Genomic DNA, 27,199 nt, shown 5'->3' with positions numbered 1-27,199 from the left:
CCCAATAAAGTTGGATTGTACAAGAAAAAGAACCTTGCAGTGTGGGATGCACATGGAGGGATCGCTTTTTTAGCTGAGGCAAAAGTGATTTAGTTCCTGCCGGTCTGGAGGGAAATGTTGTAGGTGGATGAACTCATGACCCCTAAATTCGTCTGCATTCCAGAGTCCCACGAAGTTGCATTCAAGAGCAGTGGGGTGGTCTGTTCCTAGCATAGTACAGGCAACAACCCCAGCTTGCTAACCAAATGCCTGGCACCCCGTGGTGAAGAGGAATTTAGCATGTGCAACAGTCTAGCTGATGGTAGCCATTCATGTTCAAAAGCAGTAGCCCAGAGTATGGAATAGAATAGTCCTGGTGGCCACAGCTGTCCAAAGGTGATGTTGCAGGTGAGTCAAAGAGATTACTAGAAGCAAACTGTAGACCTCTCACTACAGAATTACATTGGAAGAAAACATTGAGGAGAAATGAAATAATTTACTGAAGATAAAGATTGAATGCCCAGCCCAGGACACTTATCAGCTGCCGTGTACGGGGACACTGCCTGGAAGGATGGAAGGCAGCTGATATTTTGTTTGCCAAACCCTCCATGAGGTCCCCAGCGTGCCACCTCTGCTGCCTCTTGTTTCTGTCCCCCACCTGCCCATTTTCCTGTCCTACCCCTCACCAAAAAGCTGACCTCCCTCGGCATGGAGACCCTCAGGCCTGTGGCGGCACATTTACTGGCTGGCGTCACAATACAGGGACTTACCCACCTTCTGTAAAGCAGGACTTGACCTTGGTTTCCTCTGTGGACCTTAGTGTGATACCAAAGGGTGCAGGTAGACAGGCTGGGGCGAGGCCGGGGTCTTGTCCCTCTTCCTGTCACTTAGATTTCAAGATGCTTCGAGCACCAGAGTCAAGTCTTGTCTTTTCCACAGAAAATGGCTTGAAGGTCAAAAAGCCTTTTATCTTAGAGTTCTATTTTAATACTGTTTTTTTTCCTACCAAATATTCTAAAAATTAGAACAACGCTGATTACACATAAATGTCTGCGTACTAAGAGACTGGGAGACAAGGTGACAAGGTCGTCCCAGCCAGGCACGGTGGCACAGTCCTGCAATTCCAGCACAAGGGAGGCAGAGGCAGGGGGATTTGAGTTTGGACCCAGCCTCAGGCTACTTAGAAAGACCCTGTCTCAAACAACAATAAAAAGGTATTTTGGACTGAAGATTTGGTAAGACTCTTTATCTTTTGAAAAGTATTTCCCTTTCAGCCATGTGACAAGACTGTAGACGAGCCAGAGCTGTACTGTAATGGCGAGTTTGGTCACCAGCTTAATAAAGACTAGTTAAAAATAATATTGGGTTAGGACGATGACTTATTTTAAAATAACTCCTTAATTTAAAATAAACCATGTCCTCCCTGCTAGTAAGGGGCTTTCTATCTCCAACATCCACAGAGTTTAGAATACAGGTACCTAGTAATTGTTCAGAGAGCTCTTACTTTTATTGAGGGAGGGAGGGAGGGAGGGAGAGAGAGAGAGAGAAAGAGAGAGAGGGAGGAAGAAGGAGGAGGAGGAGGAGGAAGAGGAGGAGGAGGAGGAGGAGGAGGAGGAGGAGAAGGGACAGACAGATAAATATTGACTCTCTGTGTAGCCCTGGCTGTCCTAGAACTTGCTTTGCATACCAGGGTGGCCTCGAACTCACAGAGATACACCTGTCTCTGCTTCCTGAGTGCTTGGACTAAAGGCGTGTGCCACCATCTCCCGGCAAGCTATGGCACTTATTAACACTTAAAGATATTCAGATGTGAGAAGAGCTTTATGCTATTCACTGAGTTACAAATCCATAGGTACAAATTATATAAACTTATAAAACTATAACAATTTTAGAAACTAGTACATCTTAAATGAAGATAAGTGTTAATAACCTTGAGGGCATAAAAGTAAATCAAAAAGACTGAAGGAAAAGAACTAACATTTCAAAAGACAAGCAGCTATCTCCTCAAAGAAGAGATAAAAAAAAGCCAATAAAACATGAAAGATACTGATCCTCAGTGAATTCTTGTATATTAAAGGAAAACATATTTCTTTCATCAGATAGCTGGACAACAAAGACTGGCCACGTAGCACTATCAAGGGCATGAGGAAATAAACACAACCCTGTGCTGCTGGGGGGAAGAGAACTGTCTGTGCATTTGGCAATTTGACTTTTAGAGTTAAATATAGTACCTCTTTGACGGGGCAAATCCATTTGGAGGAATTTATGAAAATATTTGGACTGTATCTCAAGATTGGAACAGCAAAGGAGCCAAGTGCGTCAAAAGGAGCCTTCATAAGGATCGGTGTTGGTACTGGTGTGCCACAGCCACACGGCAGGGTGTCATGAGACCACACAGGTCTGTGTTCACCTGGAGACACTGTTCGCCGCGCATTAAGGGGAAGAGGTTGGCTACAAGGTGGAAATGTTTAAAACTGGATCATGTTGACGGTTGAATAGTTCTGTAAATTTACTAAAATGGTTGCATTCTTCAAAGAGCTGAGTTGCAGGATATATGATTTATATACCAATAGTTGTTTCTGTACAAAGTTAGCTACAAAATAGTACGTTAGAAATATCATTTTGTCTAAAACACACACACGCACACACACACACACACACACACACACACACACAGGACACACCCCCAGGAACAACTGTGGTGCCCTGGGTAGAGGTGGTGGTTCTTCTCTATACTTTCCAGTTTCCTGCAATGGGTGGCGAGGGAGGGCTAGCTGAAGCGCACCAGGTGAGAAACCTCTATGTGAAGTTACTTAACGCCAACTTACCAGCATCAAACATTAGAATGGCCACCTTAGTCTTTGCTCAGCTCTTTTTAGGTAATTTGTCTAAACTCCAACCCTCTGGGCCAAGAGTATCACATTTCACTAACTTTCCCTGGTTTATATTTAGATTTATATTCCGGATACCTGTGTTACAAACAAGGCTGGGACTATACAGGGTCCCAGTTGGGACATATTTTAAGTCCTTCGCTGTAGCTCTGGCGGAGACTCCCAACAGCTCTTTCTGCTCACATTCAGTTCCCATCGCAATCTTGGGATTGTATTATGTTAATGTCAAGTCTCCAGGGCTCCTCTTAGGGCTTTATTTCAAGTGAACTCATTTCATGTCTCTCTTAGGCCATTACAGGTGGTTCTCAGTGAAGCCCAGGGGCCATTGCTTCTTCACGAGAACTCTTCAGGTAGTCTTTTGAATTAACACTTAGATAGGGGTATTTAGTTTTCTGGCTTCGGCCTGAAGCTAAAGTGTTATTGACTACAGTCCAGAAATGACTTCACCTATCCCTCCCCAGTGCAGTTATTCATCACCTGGCAACCGTTCTGCAGGAGCAAGAGGGACTGGGTGGATTGGAAGGTACTCAGGGGCTCCCGCTTGGAGGGCTGGGGAAACATCATTTTGTGAACATGCTAAGCCCCAGATGTTGCCTGGAGGAACTTGTGATGAACAGCCACAGTGTTTGCAGTGTCCGGGCCAAGAAGAGCTCTGGGAAAAGCACGGAGCATCATCAAACCTGAGAACCCGTCAAAGAGTAATGAATTCTTCCCCAAAGCTTTCAGGATCCGCATTCATTTGGCAACTCAAACTGTGAGCATCATCTAAAAACCCCAGAGATGGAGACAGCCAAGTGTTTATTGCCAAAGTAAAAGGAGAAAATTAAAAGTCCCCTCTTAAGCACAGCAGCTTGAGAAGAACACGGTGAAGTCAGGCTTCTGCTGACTCGGGCTGCAGCAAGGAGCTGTGTCTCTGTTTCCCCATGAAACATAGGCCTGGGGCCACTGGCCAGTTCTTGAGACCTGTGTCAGCCTAAACCAGAAATATTATCAAAGAAGGAGAGATCAGACGCCAATCATATCAGCAGGCTTTATTATGGGAACAGTTCAGTCTGTGAGGGGCATTGCCTACATTCCCCTTCTACAGTTGGTTCAAGTTTTGTAACTCTCATTCCGTAAGTGAAAGCTCATGACATGTCTGTGAACAAATAAACAAGCAAACAAAAAACCTCCAAAGACGCTGTTATCGGAGACAGGACACGGGCAGTGGAGATGAGAAACTGTTCCCGGGAGCCGCTATTACATGAGCTCCGTTGAGTCTTGCATAGGTAGAAGGCAGTTTTCAGAACAAGGGTACACTACACTGATGAAGGGGAAGGGCAGCCAAAAGCCAAGTAGAAGTTACATTTCCATGGGTAAACTGAGGAATCACCCAGGAAGAAAGAGCACGGCTGAGTCTGTCCTGAGAAGCCAAAGCGAGAACCCACGGGTTTTGCTTGGGAGCTGTGACTCTTGCGTCGGGTCCCAGCTTCTCATCCAGTCAGTATTACAGTGTTAGCTGTCCAACCCCCGTCTCCTCTTCTGACAGTGGGGGTGCCACCGCACTGGACTGCTGGGAATACAGAACACGTCAAAACACACCAGAGAAACCCATGTGTGCTGCCTAACAAAGAACAGCTGGCATTATCTGGGATTTCTCAGTTTTGAAACACAAGGGGAAACAACCCTTTAGGTGGAGGCAGTGCAGGTTACCTGTAATGATGAATTGTGAAGGCTACTAAAAGAACAGTGAAAACAGGCAAAATAGCTCACAGGCCGGCTCTCTGGGTACCTTCTGGAGAGGGGAGAAAAGCCGTGGCTGCAAATGCCTGGAGAAGAGGAAGCTGCACAGGAGACAAGACATAATGAGCTCTCTGGGTCTCCAGAAGAGCAGAGTGGCCACCACGCCCCAACCAGGCACAGTCCTGAGAGTTTATTTACTTAAGGACCACTGCCACAGAGTCGGTGAAGCAGACCCTGGGAGAGCTTCTTGTCTAAATTTCAAAGGGAAGTCATGTTGATTTTCTTGTAAAAATGTGGTCCAGCCATCAATGGCCCCTAAGTAAGTGACCTCTGTTTATGATACAATTTACCAGGAGTCAGGACGCTGTACAGGTGAAGGGACTTGGGCTTCTACATCAGCACCAGAATGAGGCCATGAGGGGACCAGTGGAACCCATGAAGAGGTTTGTGAACTCACATAAACTGTGTGATGAATCCTGTTCTTTCAAGAATTCAGGCTGGGTGGCAAATGGATGGATCTAGAAAACATCATATTGAGTGAGGTAGCCCAGACCCAGAAAGACAAATATCATATCTACTCACTCATAAGTGGCTTTTAGACATAAAGCAAAGAAAAACCAGTCTACAATTCACAACCCCAGAGAACCTAGACAACAATGAGGACCCTAAGAGAGACATACATGGATCTAATCTACATGGGAAGTAGAAAAAGACAAGATCTCCTGAGTAAATTAGGAGTGTGGGGACCATGGGAGAGGGTAGAAAGGGAGGGGGGAGGAAGGGATGGGAGTGGAGGAAAATATATAGCTCAGAAAAAAAATAAAATAAAACAAAAGAATTCAGGCTAGATAAACTTTTACTGGTACATTTTTAAAATGCTGTATCTGACTTGGGGTCCAACTTAAGGACGCCATAATAATGTCAGTAATTTTTGTTTGTGGTGTATGTATGTAAACATGTCCGTGCAGATGTGTTCATGTGTGTGCATGCAGGCTAGAGATCTTCCTTAGTTGTTCTCTCCCTTACTTTATGAGATGGGGTCTCCCACCAAACCTGGACCTCAGTGACTTGGCAAGTCCCTGGGATCCTTCTGTTTCTGCCTTTTATGTAGGTACTAGGGATCTCAGCTCAGATTCTCATGTTTACCCAGTGAACCATCCCCAGCCCCTGATTTCAATAATTACTACAAGTTTAGAAAAATTCAACCACCCAAATTTATTTTGAACATTGGGAAGCACATTGGGCCTTGTTCATTGCTTTTTCCATGAGAAATATCCTTGTTTATAAAAAAATAATTGAATTACGTATAAGTACTCAACATGTTCACATAATTTAATTGATGAATTATAATCCACATGGTTCTGGGTTTGTTTTGGAGAGAGACGTTACGGGACTTGGATATTTGAAAGAATTGTGAAGACCATACATGCACACTAAAGACATTCAACAGTGTGTCAAATGTTCTTAATGGCTGCTTACCTTCAGGCTTGAGCTGGAAGAGGTCATCGTGGATTTACGTCCAGGTGGACTGAAATTAGTTATTCCCTTAAACATGTCAGACAACAGAAAAGACAGATTCTCAGCCAGTAAACAAGCTGGCAGGAATGAAAAGCAACATGAAAAATCACTGACATACTTCTTCCAGCCCAGGATTCTGACAACTTATACCCCACAAGGGAATCAGAGAAGAGGGGGGTTTTGTTTTGTTCTGTTTGCTTTTGAGTAGCTTAATGTCTTAAGTTCTGTATAATTTAAACAGCACCACAGGAAAAACTCCCTGAGGAACTAACGGACATTATTTATTCTAATTCCTGTTTATATCAAGTCCAATATGACTGTCGGCTTTGGCTTTCCACCACAGAGAGAGAGAGAAAGAGAAAAAGAAAATTACTTTTAGGCTATTTACTCATGCCACAGATTTCAATAGACCCAGCCTGATGTTACAGCCCAGGATGTTCCCGCTTTTGAATGAACAGTGTAGCTTTTTCCTTCCTCGCTCTCAGGCCACTTCCTGCCTCTTTTCTATCTTCCCTCCTTTGTTTCCTGGCTTCCTTCCTGCCTGGCCTCTTAAATAAGTACCCCTTAATGGCCTCTCTTTCTTAAATCCATATCCCCTCTGAGATACTGGGTAGAGGGAAGGCCATCATACATTATCAAGGAGCTTCCTCACGAAGTGCACAAACCTCCAGACAGGGGAACAAGCCAGCCCCCAACACAACGGCACGAAAGCCGTAAGACAGTCGTCCAAGGTAGCAATCTGTCCCTGCCCGAGTTCCAGGAAAAACACAGGCTCCTGACTAGAAAGCTATGCTCTCTTGCTCTAAACTGGAATGATTTCCAGATTCATTGATGCAAAGAGCATACGCCTTTCTGGGAAATGCAGTAAAAAGAGGTACGCTTTCAAATCACTCTAGTCTCTTGGGGCTCCCCCAAATCATTCTGACAGAGGAAGAGAGAAGTTGGCAGGTTTCAGCACATTAATAGCAAACGACAAATTAGTAACTACGTTCTTTAATCTTCAACATTCATAATTGCACAAAGTATCAATGATCATTTAAATAATACATGTCAAATAATCTAATGAAGAAACTGGTAAAGCAGAATGTCAGGAAGCAACAGCGTCGGAGAGTAACACTGAGTGCAGATTCAGATCGGGCTCTGCCAATGGGGCAAAGTGCTGTGGAGAAGAAGCACATGGACCACGCCAGCGAATGCAGCGAGGCTGACTAAGCCAGCTAAGCCAGCTTTGCACGGCCACACAATACTTCCCAACACTACCGTCCATTGGTGGGAATGCAGGAGAGGAACGAGAGGAAACTGCCCTTTACTTTCAAATCGGAATTGGGTCAGGAGGTCTGCCCTCCTGACTAGCCCGTGTAAAGCGGCAAACCAGAACTTTGCCGCCGAGGAAAATACTTCCTTAGGAATGTCAAAGATGACTGAAACTCTTGTCCATGCTAGGGGAAAGTCGAATGTGGAAAAAATTGCATTTTTCTATCTATTCTGCAAAGAAAATAAAAAGCCAGTGCATTTTGGCATTAGCAAAAGGCTGAACTAAGTTCTCAGGCAATAAATTTATGGGGAAACATGACAGGCTTCTCATTAAAGCTATGTGTACGTTGGCTGAGTTTTGTTCAAGATTCTCGAATCTTGTGGAAAATTGGGCACGGCTTGACATCTGAACAATATCCCTGGTTTGTTTGATTTCTAAAGCATTGGAAAACGTTGCACTTTGGAAATCAAGTAGAGAAGAATAAACACATTCTGAAACAGAGCTGGGCTGACTGAGTTATTTTTCCATATGTCTCCATGAGATATTTATTACGTTTATTTCTCTTACAAACACAGGCCTCATGCTAGAAATACTGTGGGCCTTTTCCTCTTTTCCTTTTTTCTTTTTTTCTTTAGTGGTTAGAAAATAGTACTGTTAAGGCAAATCTTACCAGCAGCTGTAACCACCTAAGCATAGGCAATTTTCAGTTGGCTTTTCAGAAGCTGGTTGCCATGACAAAGAGCACAATTTATTCCTTAGTCCCTTATCACAGCTCCGATCACAGACCATAAAAATTAACAGGGCTCTTCTTCCCGTGACTTCATGCGCCTCATCCTTACCTGAGGTCTTTTGTTCCCGCAATTAAAGAGAATGGATGTCAGTCAGCTAGCAATTCAATTAATGCCAATTCAAAATTCCGGCCAGAACCAGAATCTATAATCACAGCCTCCTAATCACAGCTCAGTCGTGAGAATGAAAAGCAAGCAGGAAATTGCACTAATTACTCAATTAGACTAATACTGTATTTTTAAGCAAGGCCTTGAGGGGTTGTCAGCTCTGACAAAGGACTCCTGCGTCCTCCTCACCTGTGTGTTCCCCTTGTCTGAGAGGAGCTGATGCTCTCACATGACTGTGATTGCTATCCATCTAACACAGCTGGACTCAAATTAGACAATGGGAAATTTTAATTGAAATAAGGCTCACAATGGAGGGGGCCTGCTGTGGTGGCCTCCCAGGGCTCTTAGCACAGCCCTGTAGGATGCTGGGACCTCCGTCTACTAGGGCCTCCTTCTGGTGTGAGGACAACTGAACACACACCTTCCCGGTCTCAGAAACCATTTAACAAGGGGATCATTTTGACAGAGCCTCTCTGATAAACCAGTAAGATGGAACTTTGCTCACAGACCCCTCAGCCTCAAATTCCCAGCAGAGCCTGCAGCACACACAGAGCCTGCAGGGCACAGAGCCTGCAGCAAGTAGATGAAGTGACTCAGCCAGCCACCTGGCCCAGTGTGGGGCCTGTGGGCTGCAGGCACCGAAACTCATCTGCACCACCCCCCCCCCGCCCCGGGGGGACAGGCGCCAAGGGCAGGCCCACCTGGAGAATCTTTCATGAAATCAACAGAGAATGAAAATGCTGGCCTGGAAGCCAGCAGATGTGACTAAATTATTTACAAAACAACACTGCTTACAGACCAAACAGGCTGGACCTTATTTAACAGACAGTATCTTTCTTTTTTCCTATTCAATTTCAAAAGACATGAATATCCTGTAAACAATGGGGAGTGCACTAGAGCCGGTCAAGCCTCTGGTTTTTGTGGTCATCTGTCAAAATCCTTCCTGAGTGAAGGAAGGGGAAGCTGCAGACAGGAAGAGGTGGGCCTGGTCTGGCCCAGGTAGTGTGGCTTTTCTCTATAGCAGTTCTGAAATGACCGAGTTGGGAGTGCTGGGGGTTCCAAAAGGAGGGGACATTTATTTGACTAAACGGCACAAGGTCTTCACTTCCAGGGTTTGCCTTGCAGGTGACCACTGTTGAGTGTGCGGGGGTTTGAGTGGCTAGCAGGACCCCCGGTAGGCAGGTTCTGACCACTGCGGCCAGCAGGCACCTTCAAGTCTCTTCCGGCAGAGTTATTCTGGTTCATTCGGCCTGAAAGGAGCAAAAAAGAGGGACAGAGATGCAAGAGGGGTTCCAGGGACAATGGGCCAAGAACACTTTTAAGCTAATGATGCTTAGTCTATGACCACTTTTATGCTAATGAAGCCTCCACAGAATCTACTGTGGGCCAGTGATGATCTATTTCTCATCCCTGAGATCAACTTGATGTTGGGGAAGGGGGAGGGGTGGAGAGAAGCCACACAGTCTATTTTTTTCCCCTTCACTATCCTCCACAAATCTGGACTGTTTCTCACTCCTTCCTTGGTAAAGATGGGTATACAGGGTGAGGGGAATTGTGGAGAGGGAAGAGGAAACAGCAGGCAAAGGCAGAAGACAGAGCAGGCATCTTTGGGTAGGCCTTTAAGCAAACCCAGAAGCAGAGAAGGAAGGACAGACCTCCAAAGAAGGAATCTCGACGCCCATACTATGCCTCAGATACACGTTCTGCGGCTGACTCTCCACATTTGTCCTCAATGCCGAATCTTTGCCATCCCCGGTGACCCCTACTAGTACCTGTATCACACACAGAACCTCAAGTGCTTTAAAAGCAGGGATATAATGGTGCTGCTTTTTCTGTGATGAGGGGACAGTCAAAGGTGCACAAGTCAAGCTCCACCAAAAACAGAGGTCAGAATCTCTTACTGTGATTGCCTGTCAGCCCCTGGTCCGCTTCCAGATAACATTCTATCTTTTTTAAGTCTTCTGGGGTAAATCTCCACTTGTTCTCAGCTGGCAGGGGTGGCATTTTGGGGTTGGATCGCTTCCGGGCAGAACCAAGAGGGAGGGCCTGCTGGCAAGAAGCTGGCAGGGAACCAGTGACCAGTCCTTCTGGGAATTTCTGAGCTAAGACTTTCAGACCTAAGATGCAGGAGAACATAAGAAAAAGCAGGATTAACATAGTGAGGCCCCAGCAACGCTAGAGAGGCCTGTGTGTCTTCCAGCCCTTCATCACCGAGTCCTTCACTGCTGGGTCAACACATAAACTAGAAATGTCAGCTGAGAATTCCATAGGAAATCATCTGCTCGGGTTTAGCATTCTTACAGAACCCTGCAATAATGCTGTTATCTCAGGAATTAAAACCATGTGCTAGCTAGGCCTGGAGGCCATGCCTGTAATCCTAGCAGTCAGGATGCTGATGCAGGAAGATTAAGAGTTTGAGGCGAGCCTGGTCTATGGAGCAAGACCCTGTCTCAAAAACCATCAAAGCTTCAAATCAACAAAACCTACAGTGAAGAAAATGAAGCCCCCAGCCCCCACCCCCGAAACAAACCCACACAGACGTGCTGACAGAAGCAGAGGATGCTTCACATGACCCCTGGCTCCTTCAGACAGCGCGGCTTTCTGTCTTCCCAGGCTAAGGTCCCTCTCATCACTGAGCACTGGAAGGCAACAGTGTGGGCCCGAAGGGCTGCTGAGTGCAGGGCGGGATGTGAGAGGAGACTGAAGCTTTGCTCACCCCCAGAGAGCATGAAGAGGTTTTCAAAGCCGCGTTCACACATGGTGGTGGCCGCCTGGCTCGCCAGCCTCTCGTCGTCATCGTACATAATGATGATCTTGCCGTGAGCATTTTTCCGTGAGGTGAGTTAAGGTTTTGGAACTAGCATGACCTAGTCCTGACAGCACGAGCCGCACACTTTTCACCTTACAATACTGGAGAGGAAAGATTACAGCTTCCACTTGAGATTTCTATGTCCAACACATCCACCGAAGGCTTCCTCACCATGACACAATAGAACCACCGAAAGCCCACAATAAAGGGGCAGTTTAGGAAGTAGATCTGACAAGGAGATATTACATACTGTCAAAAATGGAGCTTACCAACAGCTTCCATTAGCATGGGAAATTACAGATGTGAATGACATCTGGTACAGTTTGACTTCAATTTTGTGAAGACAAATTTCACATACACATATAGAAAATAGAACAAAATATCCCAGCATTGTGACAAGAGTTGCTACTCAATTATCTGATAATAGGATATTTTCTTTTCTTTTCTTTTTTTTTTTAACATTTTCAGTATTTTCTACTTGTATGATTTTTATGACTGAAAAAAATTAAAAATTTTAAAAGAAAAACGAAAATATAAACATATTTACTCTTAAGTTCAATGTGGGCAGCTTTCTAGAGGAGGCAGAGTCTTAGGACACCCTGAACCTAGTGGCTTCTGGCACACGGAGGCATAACTGCAAAGAATCTGTCTTAATAGTTAGGACACCCAGTAGCGGCTAGGAATCTGAAATCTAAAACGTGCTGACCTGGTGAGAGTCAAGGGTCCTTTGCAGTTTTCACACTAAGAACATGGTTCATGATAAGTTTGAGTCTTAAAATCCCGATAACAACCATCTCCTTAAAATGCAGCAAAGGATACATACTCAAGTATATCGTTTGAATAGGGGTTCATTGTCCTGGACAGAGTTGCAATTGGGTAACTGTAAGCTACAAGAGAAGAACAAGATTAGGAAGCCTAGAGCTCTCTTACAATCTGGCCCTACTTCCCAGCTGACGTACAGCCTAAGAGGTGAATATATATTTCAAAGTCAGTGAGCCATAAACCTAAATATACCTAAGTACTCCACGAAAGACATGGAGAGAGAAAGGGCGCCATGAACAAAGGAGGAACGGCTTCCCTGCTCAGTGCACTGTGCGCTGGGCCTGTGAGCCCCAGAGAACACGGTCAGCCTCTCTCAGAGGACATGTGGTGCTCACTCCAAGGGTTTCCCTGACAGCTGACCTGTGCTAGCGTCCCACTTCCACTGGAACGAGGCTGGGCCCTGCTCCTGGGACGGAGGGGCTCCACCACCCCTCTTCTTACCCCCGACGATGTGGCAGTGCTGATAAGCGTCTCTGTCACGCACGTCTAGCAGCAGGAAGGGGCAGTCCGGATAAGGCTTGTCTTTCCCACTGGGCGCTTCTTTTTTCACTAGCCCTTTGTCTACATCCAGTTCCCCAACGCCACTGATGACGCTGTAAGCGGAAAACAATAGGTCATCAGAAACTAGTCAGGGGTCAGAGGTTGAAAAGTCAAATGTGTCTCTTCAGAATGGGGAGATGAGGGTTCCTTGTCTTCTCAACGGGTACCCCCAAGAAAAACCAAATGGGCAGAGCGCCTCAGTTCTTTCCAGAAGGCAGCAGGGCTGTGCGGATGCTACTCTACAACACTGGACCCCAAGAAGGGGCTGGTGTGGATTCACCATTACCCGCAGAGAATGCTAGAGGCAGAGGGGTAGAAAGTGTAGGGCACATGCTGCCTTCAGCTGCAAAGGAGACACACACAGAAAGAGGCGACAGCTATCTAACAGGATCAGAGTAAGGATTAAGAAAGCAGAATACATGGACAGAGAAAATGGCTTGCAGGACAACAGAAATGCAAAATATTTTTATGTATATTAAGTACAATATAAAGTACCAATATTGTTTTATGTCTGGGACCATGTGAAGACATTCCAGTCAAACGTGGGCAGAATATAATAGCAGCCCCATAAGATGACTCTGCAGAGTGATGGGGAGCCATTTCAGTTTGTTAAAGTACACTCCTGATGCTCCACCATGGAAAAATCACCTAATGACACATTTCTCGGAACGTCCTATCATTAAGTGATGCGTGGATGTCCTTACACATCGGCCTACCCAATGTGGACACTGAACCCTATTTTCAATAGTTATCTGCACTTACTTCCAATTTATACAGGATGATGATGAGCCTGAAGAGGCTTTTAGAGCTAGTGGCATTCATATAATGAGACAAGGGAAGAGACGGGATTGAAATAAGGGGTTCGTCACTGACAGTGCTGCTTCCACGGTCATTAAACACGGGCTGAGCTGCCATCTTAATGTCATAAGGAAAACATGGCAGGACAGCAGAGGACTAAGAAGACCAGGGACCACGAACAAAACGGCCAAGGATCTGTAAGGAAGTAAGAAGATGCAGGCAGGACATGGTAAGGAGCCGCTCAGTCAGAGATCAGCATGTTGCCTAGCTCCTCTACCATCGCAGGACTTCACTATCTGCATTTATATCCAGTAAACACTGTGGCTCTACAGTGCATACTTCAATGAGGCAAAGGAGAAGAAAACCTATTTGATACCAACCTGCATGCTCTGAGGAAGCACTGGTGGCCCATATCTCTTCTTTTTCAATCTCTGTGCACCTGGGTATGTGTGTGTGTTTGCGTGTGTGCACACCTTATGTTTGCAGGAGCTCTCAGAGGTCAGAATTTGGTTTTGAGCTGCAATACGGATACTGGGAGCTGAACCCAGGTCCTCTTCAAGAGCAACAAGTGCTCTTAACTGCTGAGCCATCTCTCCAGCCCCACCTATATCTTCTTTCTATAGCTATAAAAATGAGTGCATTTTTATATAGCCCTTTCACAAATACAGCTATGAAATGACAACAACCAACGATGGCACTTCTTTTGCTAGAAATTTCCCTGGCAGAAGTGTTTTGTGAGGAGATGGGATGGATACATGCTGAAAACCAGCACCAGTCTCACAATCCACAGCTAATATTTGTGAGAAGTAATGCATGGAGTAAGGTCCTTGTAAACAAAAACGATGAGCCAGGGGCAGTTTCAGAATAAACTCCAGTGGCTATTGTCATTCTCCTCTATGCTTGTTCCATGCCAGGGCATTTTGTGGCACTGAGTCTTTGTTATTCTATATAGGACAATATAAGCTTCAGTAGACAGGGCAAAATTCATACTCAGAATAGAAACATAACACCTGAAAAAGATAGTCCCTAACTAGCCCACATGTAGAAGGGATGAGAAGAATGGAACCAAGAAGTGAAAGATAATACACACCTATTAATCCTCTCTCACATGAGTCCAGTAAGAAGTGAAAAGGGCTCAGGTAACACTTAGTTAAAAAGGAAGAATGTAAAGGGCTGGGATTAAAATGTAGGACGTCACTGCTGCCAGTTCTGTTTCAGATACGCCAATCACTGAAATGGGCCAGAAGAACACAGAGTAAATGCTCGGATCCAACACAGGTACCTCTGGAGAGTGGAGCGGCTGGAGTCCCCTGCTCCAGTGCTGTTGATGAACTGGACAGGACTGGGTGACTGCTCCCCAGGGCTCCCTTTTCCATTGGTCTTGGCAGCAATTTCAGCATCAGCCTCTGAAGTTGTAGAATCATTGTCTAAAATTTGCAATGAAGAAATACAGGGCGGGTTAAACAACTCAGTGGGTGTAGACGCTTGCCATCAAGTCTGATGACATGAGTTTGATCCCTGGAAACCACACAGTGAAAGGAGAGACTCAATAATTACCTCCACATGTGCACTGCTGCACGCGTGTGCCCACTCACGCACACCCACAAATAAATGAAGATCTTTAAAAAATTTAAAAAGAAGTAACCAAATGCAATCTCAGTATTGGAATTTACTTATTAGGTATCTCCATTGATACAAAGCAAAAAACAACTGTATCACTATTGATGAGTTATTCTAAAAGTTGTAACACGGGGAGCTCTCAAAATGCAGTGAAATAAACCCCAGGAGTTCCTCAAGACCCTTTCATATTGAATACTAAGTGAAAGCTATTTCCTAAGATGTCACCTGTCCCCACCCCCACCTCAGTTGAGGACAGAACCCAGTGCCCTGAACTTGGTAGGCAAGTGTTTTACCAGCTGAGCTAAGTTCAAAGCCCCTGTCACTTTTTGGCTGTATTTATGTTTGCTCTGCTGGCACAAAGAGGACAGTGAAAACTCCAGCACTCGGGAAACATCAGGAAGCGGCTCCACACTTATTAGCAGGCACAGTTGTCCCTGTTGCACATGCTCTCGCAGTAAATACTAAAGCGTGTCCCTCATAAAACAATGATTAATCATTCCCATTACCTCTCACCTTGAACCGGTGTGGTGACTCACGGCTGCAATCTTAGCGCTTGGGAGGCTGAGGCGAGAAGACTGAAATGTCTGAGCCAGTGAGTCCCAGGCCAGCCAGAGCTACAGGGTAAGACCCCAGCTCAGAAAGAAGAGCAAACTGATTCTAGTGTAGGTGTTTGCCTTTGAGTAGTCTGTGTGATGCCAGGGGGGTTTTCTAGATACCCATGTATGAGGAAATGTCAGGGGTAAGGATTAGAATGCTTGCTAGGCTGTAGCTGAGCCAGATATTTTTGTTGCAGGCATCTTTTCTTTGCAAGAAAATCTGAGTCCTTACTTGTGCATTTGGAGACATTGTCTCAATGATGAATTGAGGGAGAATTCTTTTAAAGAAAACAGTTGATGGTATTTCTTGTCAGTGGCTAAATTTTGAAGAAAACCCAGACTTTTGGAATCTGTGTTTGGCACCTGGAGGTGAAGCATGAAGAGCCCTCCAACACACATTGGACACATCTGATTTCCATGTCAGTGAAATGACATTGGACAAACAAGCAGTGCACGGCGTGAGGCTGTGCACAGGCAGGAGAGGCCGACCAAAGGGCTTTAACACAACAGAGCATACCAGTCCACTGAAGTGGGTCAGAAGTCAGATGCAGCAAACCCTTAAGAAACAACTGGCCAAGCAGGCTGGCCGTGCCTGTGATCAGCAGGAGGACTGGGAGTTTGAAGCTAGGCTAGAAAGAAGGGAAAGGATGGAGAATAAGGAAGGACAGGGGGAGCAGAGAGAAGGAAGAAAGGGAAAGAGGGAGAGAGGATGAACCAGCTGATGGGTTTTATGTAGTATCAAAAGAAGTAGAAACAGCTGACTGAAAGGGTTAGTGAAATACCCCTCCCTCTGCCAACTAACTACAGGTCCATGTGAGTCAGATTTGCTTCACAGACTTCAATCCAAACAGCACATTGCACTGACTGAAAGCAAAAAGCAGATATCAGAATCAGCTGTTGTCTATTAAAACAGACATGAAAGACACAAAATACTTAAAGCCACTTGGTAAAATTCTGGGTTGGAAATTTAATGACTTTTTTTAAAATATAAAAGTATGTTTTTATGGGTCGGGGATAAAACCCAGTGGAAGAGCATGTGTTTAGTATGCACACAGCCCTGGGTGTGAGCCCGTGTGACGGGATTAAGATTGATATTTTTATATTTGGCAATAAATATTACTTAAATTCTCAGGTTAAAATTTAAACATACCTGGCTGGGTAGTGGCAGCGCACGCCTTTAATCCCAGCACTCAGGAGGTAGAGGCAGGCGGAACTCTGTGAGTTCGAGGTCAGCCTGATCTACAGAGAGAGTTCCGGGACAGCCATGGCAACACAGAGAAACCCTTTCTTGAAAAACAAACAAAATTGGTTTTTAATATACTAAATTTGAATAAATACAGTTCCCATATACCAAAGCTCTCTGGGCCTTCAATAATCTCTAAGAATATAGAATGGGAATGAGACAATGACATTAGAGGATTTTCTGTTCTAACAAATACAGTGAAGGAAGAAATAGAAGAGGCTTAACTACTAAAAAAGACTAAAATTTAATTTGTATATGATATAATATGCCTAGAAACTTCAAACAAATACTAGAATGACATGGACAAACAATAATCTGAGGTTATGATTTAAATGCTAATAACCACATAGAACATCTTTCTTATACACTGATTAGAAAACATGGAATAACTGCAGTGATTAAACATTCCCTTAGAAATATAACTACAACTATAAAGATCTATTCAAACCTTTTAGGCCCCTTAGTCTCATGCAAAATTTTATTCTGGGTCTCAATGAAGCCCTCAACGAAGAGGTACCACTTCTGGCATGTTCCTGATTGACTACCCCCCAGCCAAACATGTCAGTCCTTAATTCTGGTCTCATTAATTAATTATAAATAAGCAAGGAGTTCTTTCTCATCATTTTCAGTATTATATTTGTTACTGTTATATAAAGATATAAATTATCCATAGTGCTCACCAAATCAATAAAAATGATGGGCATTGTTTTAGAAAAATAAAATAGGAAACAACATACAAAAATATTTTTAAAAGGCAGAGGCCCAGTAAATGAATGTATGTGGGGACATGCACATGCATATATACACAGCTCAATTTCATTAACAAAGAAATTAAAAAATAAAATGATTAGATACAATTTTTTTATCCACTGCACGAGCAAGTAGTTTCTAAGGGGTATTTATTCCATTTTAGCGGCAAGGTGTTCCCATTCACTCCTGACAGGAATGCATGTAGGTCACAGCCACACTGCGATGGTGTGGGAGTGGTTTCACCTTCGACCATCTGTAGTGACTCAACCGCAAGGAACAATGAGACTCACATGCCTGTTTACATGTACAATGTGGTGTCATTTCATCACAGTGACACAGCACATAAAAACCGCCATGCTCAACAGTAGGATAGTTAAGGTATGTCCCAAAGATAGATATATACAGGAACAGAATTTTTAAAGTCATGTTTTTGAAGTCTGTTTAATGACATTGGAAAATATGCATGAAAAAAAAGTTAATTTAGAGCTGCACAGAGCAAAGCTACACACAGAGAGCATGCACTGTAAGGAGGAAGATGCAGAAAAATGGACCCAAATATTGACACTCATTATTATCATTTTTTTTTTATATATTTTTGCCATCCTGAAACATTTTTAAGTCAGGAAAAAGCATTAACATTGTAAAAGGAGGGTTTTGCATTCTTCAAAGGTAACCAACAAATATTCAGACACAGCTTGTTATGTAGGCACTCCTGACTGAGCTATTATCCGTGTAGAGCTCTAGAAAAACACTAATGTTACTCACACATTATGGCGTCCTATTTTACCAGAGCCTATTTTGCTGTGCAAATTCATCTCAGAGGAGAAAATTGCATGTGCGCTTATGTTCTGGTGCGGCAATCTCAACAATGAATTAAAGGCCGAATCTAGGTGCTCCTATAACCTGGTTAAAATTGGGAGCGCTTGTATGAGGAGACTCAATTACCTCGGTTACAATGAACCCTTATTTCTCTGCTGGGTGAGAGGCATCTGTCAAAGATAAATCCTGTCGTTTTCAGATTCTCTTTATCCTCCCTAACAAAAACCAGCCCAGTAAAATGACAGTTGAGTTGCACAAAACCAGTGTGCTCAGACTTCCTGAGAACCTTGTCTTGAAATCAGAAGTTAAATTCCTGGCCTACATCAACCTTAACAAACACATTCCTCTTTAGTAAACAGGCACGCATTGATTGCAGGGTACTTCAGGATAAAATCAAGACCCGAAGTCTGTGTATTCCTTTCATGAGTGTACAACTAAACGGGTTTTGTTTTCCAGTTGGTATTTAAGCAAGGAAATCTGGAGCCTGCTTATCTTTCTGGCCTTATCTTCCACCCAGTGTCTACTCGTCCCCGAAGACCAAAACCAGCCTGGATTACCAGATTCCTGGCATTCACACTGTCCTTTCATGTCCATGCCTTGCTTAGGCTCCTCTCCCCCATAACTGTGCCTGCCCCTTTGAGGCCTACCTAGTTCAGATACCTTCAGGAAGCCTGGTTCTGTCTAACTGGAAAACATCCTTCCTTCCTGAGAACTCCCGTGGCATCTCACGTATCTTCAAAGGAACTCTGCAGAGTCCCTTGGTGGTACAATGAGAAGAACACTACTGGAGATTTAGAGTGGAATCCCAGGTCCACTCTTTACTAGACATGCCATCGGGGCGTATCTCCTGATGCTCAGGCTTCTTATCTCTGAAATGTACCTTCCTTCCTTCCCATTTTTGAGAATATTAAACAATAAAATTCGTGTGTAACAAATGGTTGCTGCCTTCCGCAATGACTCCTACCACACGTAACTTTCAGCACCGCAGCATTCTTCCATCACACACACACCACACACACACACACACACACACACTTCTGTGTGTCCACGCACAGCTACAAACCCCATGGGAGCAGAGGTGTTTTCTCAGCTTTCTAGTCTCTTACCACTGACTTCTGTAACCTGTGCATATGCACAAGACATTAGAAATAGTTTCTGGAAAAAAAGGAAGTCGTGTATTCAAACATCTAAAACATTGAAATTGTGTGTCAGAAAAAACTTTTTTGTTTGTTTGTTTGTTTTTTAAAGAAATGAGAATAATTAGGGCACCAGATAGCATTTCTCTGTGAGTAACTGACTGCAAACAGCTGTATCAATGGCCCAATTCCCTGTAAACACACCGATACACGTACAGGGTGAGGACTTTCACCTCGGGCCAACCTGCTAGTTTCTGACATCCTCAATTCTTATTACCTTCAAGCCTTTGAATCTCCTCAGCTGTCACTTCCAGTGTTTGATCTGACAGGGAAGCAACTTGAATGACCTGATAGAAAAGAACGAAATGTGTTGATGTGCACATAGTTTTGCTTTAAACACAGGTGGTTCTGTCTTTTAAAAAAGACTGGGCAACTCCAAACATCAAAGCCATCTTGTTTGAAGCAGCTGTAGTGTCCTGACTGGCAAATCTTACTGATTTCAGGCCTCTTAATCATCAGGGTGCTAATTACACCATGAATGAATGTTCCAGAAGAAACAAAAAAAAACCCAAAAACCAAAAAACAGAAACTCACTCAAAACTTTACACACAAACGACACAAGAAACAAACAAGATGCGTCATAGTATCAATACAGAAACTCCAAGGGATCAGTTCAGATGGGAGACATGATAAGAGTTTACGTGTGCCGGGTAGTGGTGGCGGCGGCGCACGCCTTTAATCCCAGCACTAGGGAGGCAGAGGCAGGCGGATCTCTGTGAGTTCGAGGCCAGCCTGGTCTACAAGAGGTAGTTCCAGGACAGGAACCAAAAGCTACGGAGAAACCCTGTCTCGAAAAATCCAAAAAAAAAAAAAAACAAAAAAAACAAAAAAGAGTTTACATGTATAGAGACAGAGTCAGCACAGCATAGTGTTACTTGAAAACATGATACTGACTTATAACAACATACAATTGGGAAATAAAAGGAATTATGAATATGCTGATTACAGATTGTCTGTCTTAACACAGTGACGATTTTTAAAGCATTGTCCATAGAGCCCGAAATCTAACTTGCATCAACAAACCTCTTGTTTGGGGGTCACAGAGACACCTTGTCCATTATTTTTCAGTGAAGGGAGAAAATGCCTTGCTTGAAGTAAAGAAATAGCTCACAGCAGAGCAGTTCAGAAAATTCAGAGACACAAAAAGGGAGTCATTTATTTAAAAAAAAATTCAAACAATCTAGAATTGAAAATGTTAGATTCTAAATGTTAAGTGTACAAAGTATAATAAAAACTTAAATCACAACTCTGATCATTAAAAATAGAATGCAGATGTATTTATTTCATGGAACCCCTATTAAAGAGAAAAATTTCATGCCATCCTTTTGTGAACATCACCCCCATAGACACCAATTCATCCCCTTATGGTGAAATAGGAAGGGCCAGAAGCTTCTCCTTGCAAGAAGACCCCGAGATGCCCAGAATGCTCATATAGAACAGTACAGACTCGCCTTTAGTCCAATAAAAGATCAACAAACTTACCAGCTGGGCAAAGGTGGTAACTTTCAGTCTCTTGAAAAGTTCATCTTTTTTGTATCTATAATCTGAAAAAGCAGAATACGACACGCACTTGTGAGGGTTCACTGTGGGCTCTGGGCTATTCGTTCTAGTTATCAAGTTCTATGGTGTCACTTTCAAGTTCTGAGTGTACTTTCTTACAAGATCTGATCTTCGAAGGGTGCTCAGGGAGGCAAGGTGGGGTTTTCAGCGCACCCCTGTGCTTGGCCACCTGGAGAGCTCTCCTTCCACTAAGTTGTCTCCACTACGGCCATATTATGTGGTGTGCATTCGTGGCAGCTGCCTCAAGTCCTTTTTAGAACAAAGGAAGGGATAACCGTCCACATTTAACAGACTATGATGAAGACTCCGAGTTGCCTCGGGCCACACAACTGGTGAGGCGGGTGCTGGGTGCGAGGTGATGATTGGGCTGCATGACTTAGTGTTTCTTTAAAGACTCAAGTCAGCCAGTTTTGTACAAGGACAGTTCTGGAGTCTGCTGCACAACAGGACACACAGCACAACTGTAGAAACTGCGCACTTAAAAACGGCTTGGTGGTAAATTATGTTTTTACCAAAATGAAAATAAAATCAAATAAAAACCAAACTAAATAATCTGTATTTACTCAGCATCATCTTTATAGTTTTGAAATATAACTCAAATGGTGGGGGGTGCTTCTACAGTTACAGCAATGGCTCTTTGCTATTTTTGGTTTGCTGTTGTTGTTTTGGTTTTTGTTTTTCGAGACAGGGTTTCTCTGTGTAGCCCTGGCTGTCCTGGAACTCATTCTGTAGACCAGGCTGGCCTCGAACTCAGAGATCTGCCTGCTTTTGCCTTGTGAGTGCTGGTACTGAAGACGTGCACCACCACTGACCATCAATAGCTCTTTGTGTGAGTCAGGCATGCTAGAACATTCTGTAATCCCAGCAACTGGGAGGCAGAGACAGGAGTTCCCAAGTTCAAGACCAGCCTGAAAGAATAGCAAGATCTTGTCTTCACACAAAGAAAAAGATATCTTCAGAACACATCGGACAAACATTAAAAACCAGAGAATCTCACTTTCCAATATCTGCTCTGAAGATTCTCCCCAGAAGCTCACTTCCTGAAAATTTTCTAACAATGATGCTAATTTTAAAGCTTGCATTGTTGAACTCTGCCCGCCTTTATCCTTCCTTCCTGTTCATGGTTTTTACACTGGTGCCCAGGGCTCCTTAAAGACTGCCTCATTATTTAAGAATTACTAAAGGTTAGCTGGATAATTGCCAAGGCCTTCACAGAATGTCTCATACATCAAGACTCCTAGCAACAAAGGAAAGGATTAAAGGTGTTTAAGATTATTTACTTGGTGTTACTAATCAGTTCCATGAATTCCCCAAAAAACTCAGCACAAACTGGATGGTTACTTTGGAGGTTAATCTAAGCTTGATTTACCAAATATTTTAATAATTAGAGTCAGGAAATAATAATACCTTAAAAACTAACCATCTGTTAAATATATTACAGCTCTTTCTTTCAGGGAATTAAAACTTCTCTTTTTAAAAATGTCTTGAAGAGAGCAATTTGGCAAGTAAACTATTATTTCTAGAAAGTTCTTAGAGTAGCTTCTACTGAATAAAGTAAGCTAATAAATGTGCCTGGTTGCACACCCCAGCAGGCTTAGTAGAGTCCTCCCAAGAACAAGGGAACTGCTATAGTAGTGCCCTCAACACCAGCCTGCCCACCTAAAGAAATTTTTTGTAAACTAAAATAGCGATAAATTAGACAATAAAAAAGCCAATAGCTTTCAAAGAGCTTGTATTTTGACATCTATCCATTGGTATTTCTTTGGTATTGTTACATAGCTTGAAATACCTGTAAGTAAAACATGTGCACACTAAAATCCCCTGTGGCTAAACAGAGATGGTACCACACAAATAGCAAGCTTTGCCGTAGCATGTAGAATATCTTTTGGATAAGCCCTCAGAACCCACCACATACTGCAGCCTGGGCACGACATACCTGGTTCTGGTTTAGGAGGAGAGCCATCCACAGGACTTTCTGACATTATTGCTCAGAGATAAAAGATCAAGCCAAAGTCTTATGTGGAGTTTTAAGCTGTATAAAAAAAGACGACTTGGACAACTCTGTCCGTCTGTCCTCGCAAGAGCGAGCACAGCTTTAAGAATGGAGCTTCTACTACTTGGGCTCCTCTCGGACTCTGCAGGAGACAGACTATCCCAGCTCAGACACACTATCAGGCTCGGCTTCTCCAGTGAGTCCAGGGGCCGAGCTGGCCTCTCTTGAGTCACTGAAGGACAGAGAGCCGACTATCTAGGATGTCTCACACTTGAGCCACTGGAAGGACAGAGAGCCGACTATCTAGGATGTCTCACACTAGGCCCAGCTAGTGCCATCTGACCACCGGGCCCCAAGAATAGGCTTTGTCAATGGTCAATAGCAGAGAGCATCGCTTTCCCCAGGTACGGCGCAAAGAATGTTCAGGTTACAAAGGCCTTCTGCATTTCCAGGGTTCTGTTAAAATGTGCTATTAGCAAAGAAAAGGAGGTTGAACTCACAGAGGAAGACAAATAAAAGAAAGTAACAGAACAAGGTTTGTGACTTCACAGACAGACGCGGCATCTGAGGTGAGGCCGGCAGAGAGCTGGGTCTAGGATGACAAGGGACAAGGCAGCGTTCTCCTCCACGCAGACCAAGAGAACACTTGCAACAGAAAGTGGGGTGGGGCAGCTTCTGAAATGCAGGCGCCAAACCAGAGTCTAAAGTGTTTCTTTGGGGATGAGCACAAAGCATCAGATGGAGAGGAGAGGAAGCCCACGACTTCTAAGGAAGGAAGGAAGGAGTATGTTCAAGGGTTCAGTTCCAAGAACGGTTCTGTGCGGTCTCTATTAAAGTTCAGAGGCTCTGGAAGCCACATTGTACTCTTAATAAATGTTTTAAAGCAAGGTTTAGATGATCTGAGCAGACTAGATCCTGGTATGGACATGTGAGCTGACAACTCGCTTCAAATGGAAGGGAGCTGAAAGAGGCCACAGACCCCAACTGAAGCAGGCCGTGTGCTGAGAACGACAGCAGTATCGGTGAGTGAACAAGATTTCGTTCATAGTTCAGAAATTTAGCATGTATATATTAAGATAGATAACTGACATCATGTAAAATGAGAAAGAATGATCTGGTGATATTGTATTTATTATTTAATATTGACTATATACTCAATAATAATATTGAATATATAGGATGTCTATAGACCTGGGTCTTCTAGTCAACTGCAGCAAATAAAGAGGGTAGAAAGCTGCCCATGGCCACATCTACTGTGGGTTTCCCTATACTGCACAATTCAAATGGGACACCATCTTTTTAACTTAAAAAGATCTGTTGTGTCAAAAATAAACAAACAAACAAACAAAAAAACCAAAAAAAAAAAAAAACCAGTTCTGATGTATTTCAGAATTGTAATTTCTCTCCCAAGAAGATGCATGAGCCTCTTCCTATCAGCCAAATACCCTGGCCCTGACTTCTCCTACTTAACACAAGAGAATCCATCTTAGAAAACATCTTCTTTAATTCTGGCCTCAGCATGTACATTTCCTATCGACTGGTTTTTGGATACAGATTAAAAAACAACGATTCTGTGTGAGGGCAATGCATTCAGTTACCAGCCAGATAGCTCTGCAGAAGATTAGCTTCTAAAGGGATCTGCATGAAATATGGTTTTTAATTAAAAAAAAAAAAAAAACAGACTGCAATGAATGGCTAATGTGGAGCACTGAGGACAAGTCGGCTTCCTCAGACCTCCTAGTCCTTCACGAACATTCGCCAATGAATACTTATAAGACCATTATGAATAGAGCTGTTATTACCCTATCTCAGATATGGACCAAATAAGAAGACCGAGCACTAGAATAAAAGACCAGAACCACTGTAGTATGACGGAACCAGAAGCCTGGGTTCTAACATGAAAATTCCCTACAGGATGGACTTTGAGCAGACAGGGGGGTGCCTGGTGTCTCCAAGCACCAGCAGGCTCACCTGACCCCCACAGCCTCCATGCATGGCAGCTGTAGAGTGTGGCGGCCAGCTGACAGATGCCTACAGAGTTCCATCATTTCTCCCAAGCCATCAAGAGTGGTACTCACTTTTTTTAATCTCTTCTAGCTTCTCAATGTATTTGGTCATACTGTTACCTAGAAAGAGAAGACACATCTTAGATATGCTTTACTGTTGGGAAATGGGTATCATCGTGAATCAGGCTGAGAGTGAGCACCCCCCAGTTCCTCTGTCCTGTTATCAGAGAACACGGGACAACAGGCAAATGAGCCACACGTGGTAAACAGCCTTGTAGATTATGCGGCATCAGCTAAAGAAACGAACCAGGGAAATACTCTGGTCCAGGGTGTTTATTGCTCTGGTCCAGGTGTACTGTCCCAACCAGTGCCCAGTCTCAGGCAACACAGATGACCGTTTACAGCCTTCATTCCCTTGCATTACCCTTTTAGAGTCAGAGGTTTCTTCCTCCTCATATCCCCCAAAGCCATTTGTGGTTAGATATACAGAGGAAAACAAGAAAGAAGCAATCATTGTTGAATGTCTAAAATCTGCCTCTGTGGCTGCCCAAGCGACTCTTTCCACTCCACTTTGTCTCTGTGGCTTCCCCTCCCCGCACCGTGTATTCCAGTATTCATGCTGACGCTGCAGCCTGAACCAGACCACACAATCTGGGCACTAGTATCCACCACGGACTTGGTGTGCTGGTGTGCGCCACGGAGCACGCCCGGCCCTCGTGTTTTATGGTCTGGTTCTACAGTACTCAGCCCTAGCCAAGGTGGTTTGGAGCATTTTCAGGCTTTAAAGCCAGTCCATGATCATTTGGTTTCCAAATGAATTAAATTCTAGCTTTCCAGCCAGGGCTATTATTATTCTTTAAACCGAGTGTGCTGCAATTTGATTTGATTCAACATGGCAAGTTCTATCTTACACCTAAAGATGGTAAATGAAAAACATTAAAAATAATTTCTCATTTCTACAGTTTTGTTCCTCTTTAGACCTTGAGATTCAGCCTAACTTCAGATAAAAGTAACGCTTTTAATGAATGACATTAATTCTGAACTTTCTTCATGTCTGGGTCAGAGACTGAGAGAAAAAAAAAGTCCCTTTTTAAACCCCCAAATGTATTTTCAAAATAACACCATACTTAATTTGTTATCAAAAATTTACCATGAATTCAGCATAGAATAAACACTCACTACTTTAGGTTTATTTTTAGTTATTATTGTTACTTTTGTCTGTTTTTATCTTAGGACACACACTATCAGGATAGGAAGGGTGCAGTGCACCCCTAAACTCAGATGGTATCCTTCCAGAATCTCAGGGAGAAATCGGGGCTGTTAAGGAGGCTTGAAGCCAGCTCAAGGGGCCCTGACTATGTTTCAGAAGACCCTCCCAAGTCCCCAAGAACCAGACAAGAGCCAAATACAATGTGTTTTAAGAGCTTTGGGTTTTTCTTTCTTGGGTCAAAGCTTTCTTCCTTCTTTTGTGGGGAGGATACACAGAGGGAGAGAAAGAAAGAGCCAATACTCCTTAAATGTCTAAAACAAGCCTTTGACCTGCAAACTGACCCAGGAATTCCACAGCATAGACCATCAATTCCTCTGGGTCCCCACCCTCTTCCCTACTGCAGCTCTGAGCGCAAGTGTGGACTTGCCAGTCAACACACCGAGGTTTTGAAGAAAACGCCAATTAGTTTGCTGTTCAGCATCTTATAGACTTGATCCTTAAAACACTCCACACAAGAGCCCCAGTGATGGGTCCCTTCCTGTGTCTCCTACACCGTGTGTGGTTGGAGCCACAGTTTCTTTAGGTTTCTTTAGGTTTAGGGGGAGCTTCAGGCGATTTAGTCAGAAGACTGGGAGGAAAAAAAAAAAACCCTCATCAATGTGCCCAGCAATGCAGCAACTCACCAATTATTCGAGGATTAGCATTCCCACCCTCCCAGTTTCTAGTACGATTCACAGAACCACCTGGCTTTTCCACTGCTGTTTTATTGTAACTGGTAGTGGAGATTGAGCCCCAGGCTTCCTGCATGCTAGGCAAGGAGTCTACCTTAAGTGACAATCAAGTCCTCCTGCGGTTTGAAATGCATTATAACTTGTGTTCCTTCTTTGAGCACAGGATCATTTTGATGCTACAAATTTCTTGAGGAATGGAAAACAACAGCTAGCTCCATTGATTTAATTTCTTATTAAAATATTGT

At 43.8% G+C, this 27,199-nt stretch overlaps 1 protein-coding gene across 2 annotated transcripts in view; it reads right to left on the bottom strand.

Moving 5' to 3' along the window:
* Positions 1-4,528: 4,528 nt before the first annotated feature.
* Cep41 (centrosomal protein 41) overlaps positions 4,529-27,199 on the bottom strand; it is a 43,241-nt gene continuing 20,570 nt past the window's right edge. The window contains exons 3-11 of one of the 2 annotated variants that reach the window (XM_057788407.1): positions 25,086-25,133; positions 20,937-20,998; positions 19,672-19,741; positions 14,513-14,657; positions 12,334-12,485; positions 11,890-11,957; positions 10,978-11,092; positions 10,163-10,378; positions 4,529-9,511 (exon numbers count right to left, since the gene is read on the bottom strand). In XM_057788407.1, the coding sequence (XP_057644390.1) occupies positions 9,363-9,511; positions 10,163-10,378; positions 10,978-11,092; positions 11,890-11,957; positions 12,334-12,485; positions 14,513-14,657; positions 19,672-19,741; positions 20,937-20,998; positions 25,086-25,133 (1,025 nt within the window). In that variant the 3' untranslated portion in view covers positions 4,529-9,362. The remainder of the gene's footprint in view (positions 9,512-10,162; positions 10,379-10,977; positions 11,093-11,889; positions 11,958-12,333; positions 12,486-14,512; positions 14,658-19,671; positions 19,742-20,936; positions 20,999-25,085; positions 25,134-27,199) is intronic. The other variant, XM_057788416.1, reaches the window with a different exon arrangement.

This window comes from Chionomys nivalis, chromosome 1 (assembly GCF_950005125.1).
Source record: "Chionomys nivalis chromosome 1, mChiNiv1.1, whole genome shotgun sequence".
In the NCBI taxonomy this organism is placed as follows: Eukaryota; Metazoa; Chordata; class Mammalia; order Rodentia; family Cricetidae; genus Chionomys; species Chionomys nivalis.
Note: the sequence above shows the minus strand (reverse complement) of the source record. Positions and strands in the feature narration are given on the sequence as shown.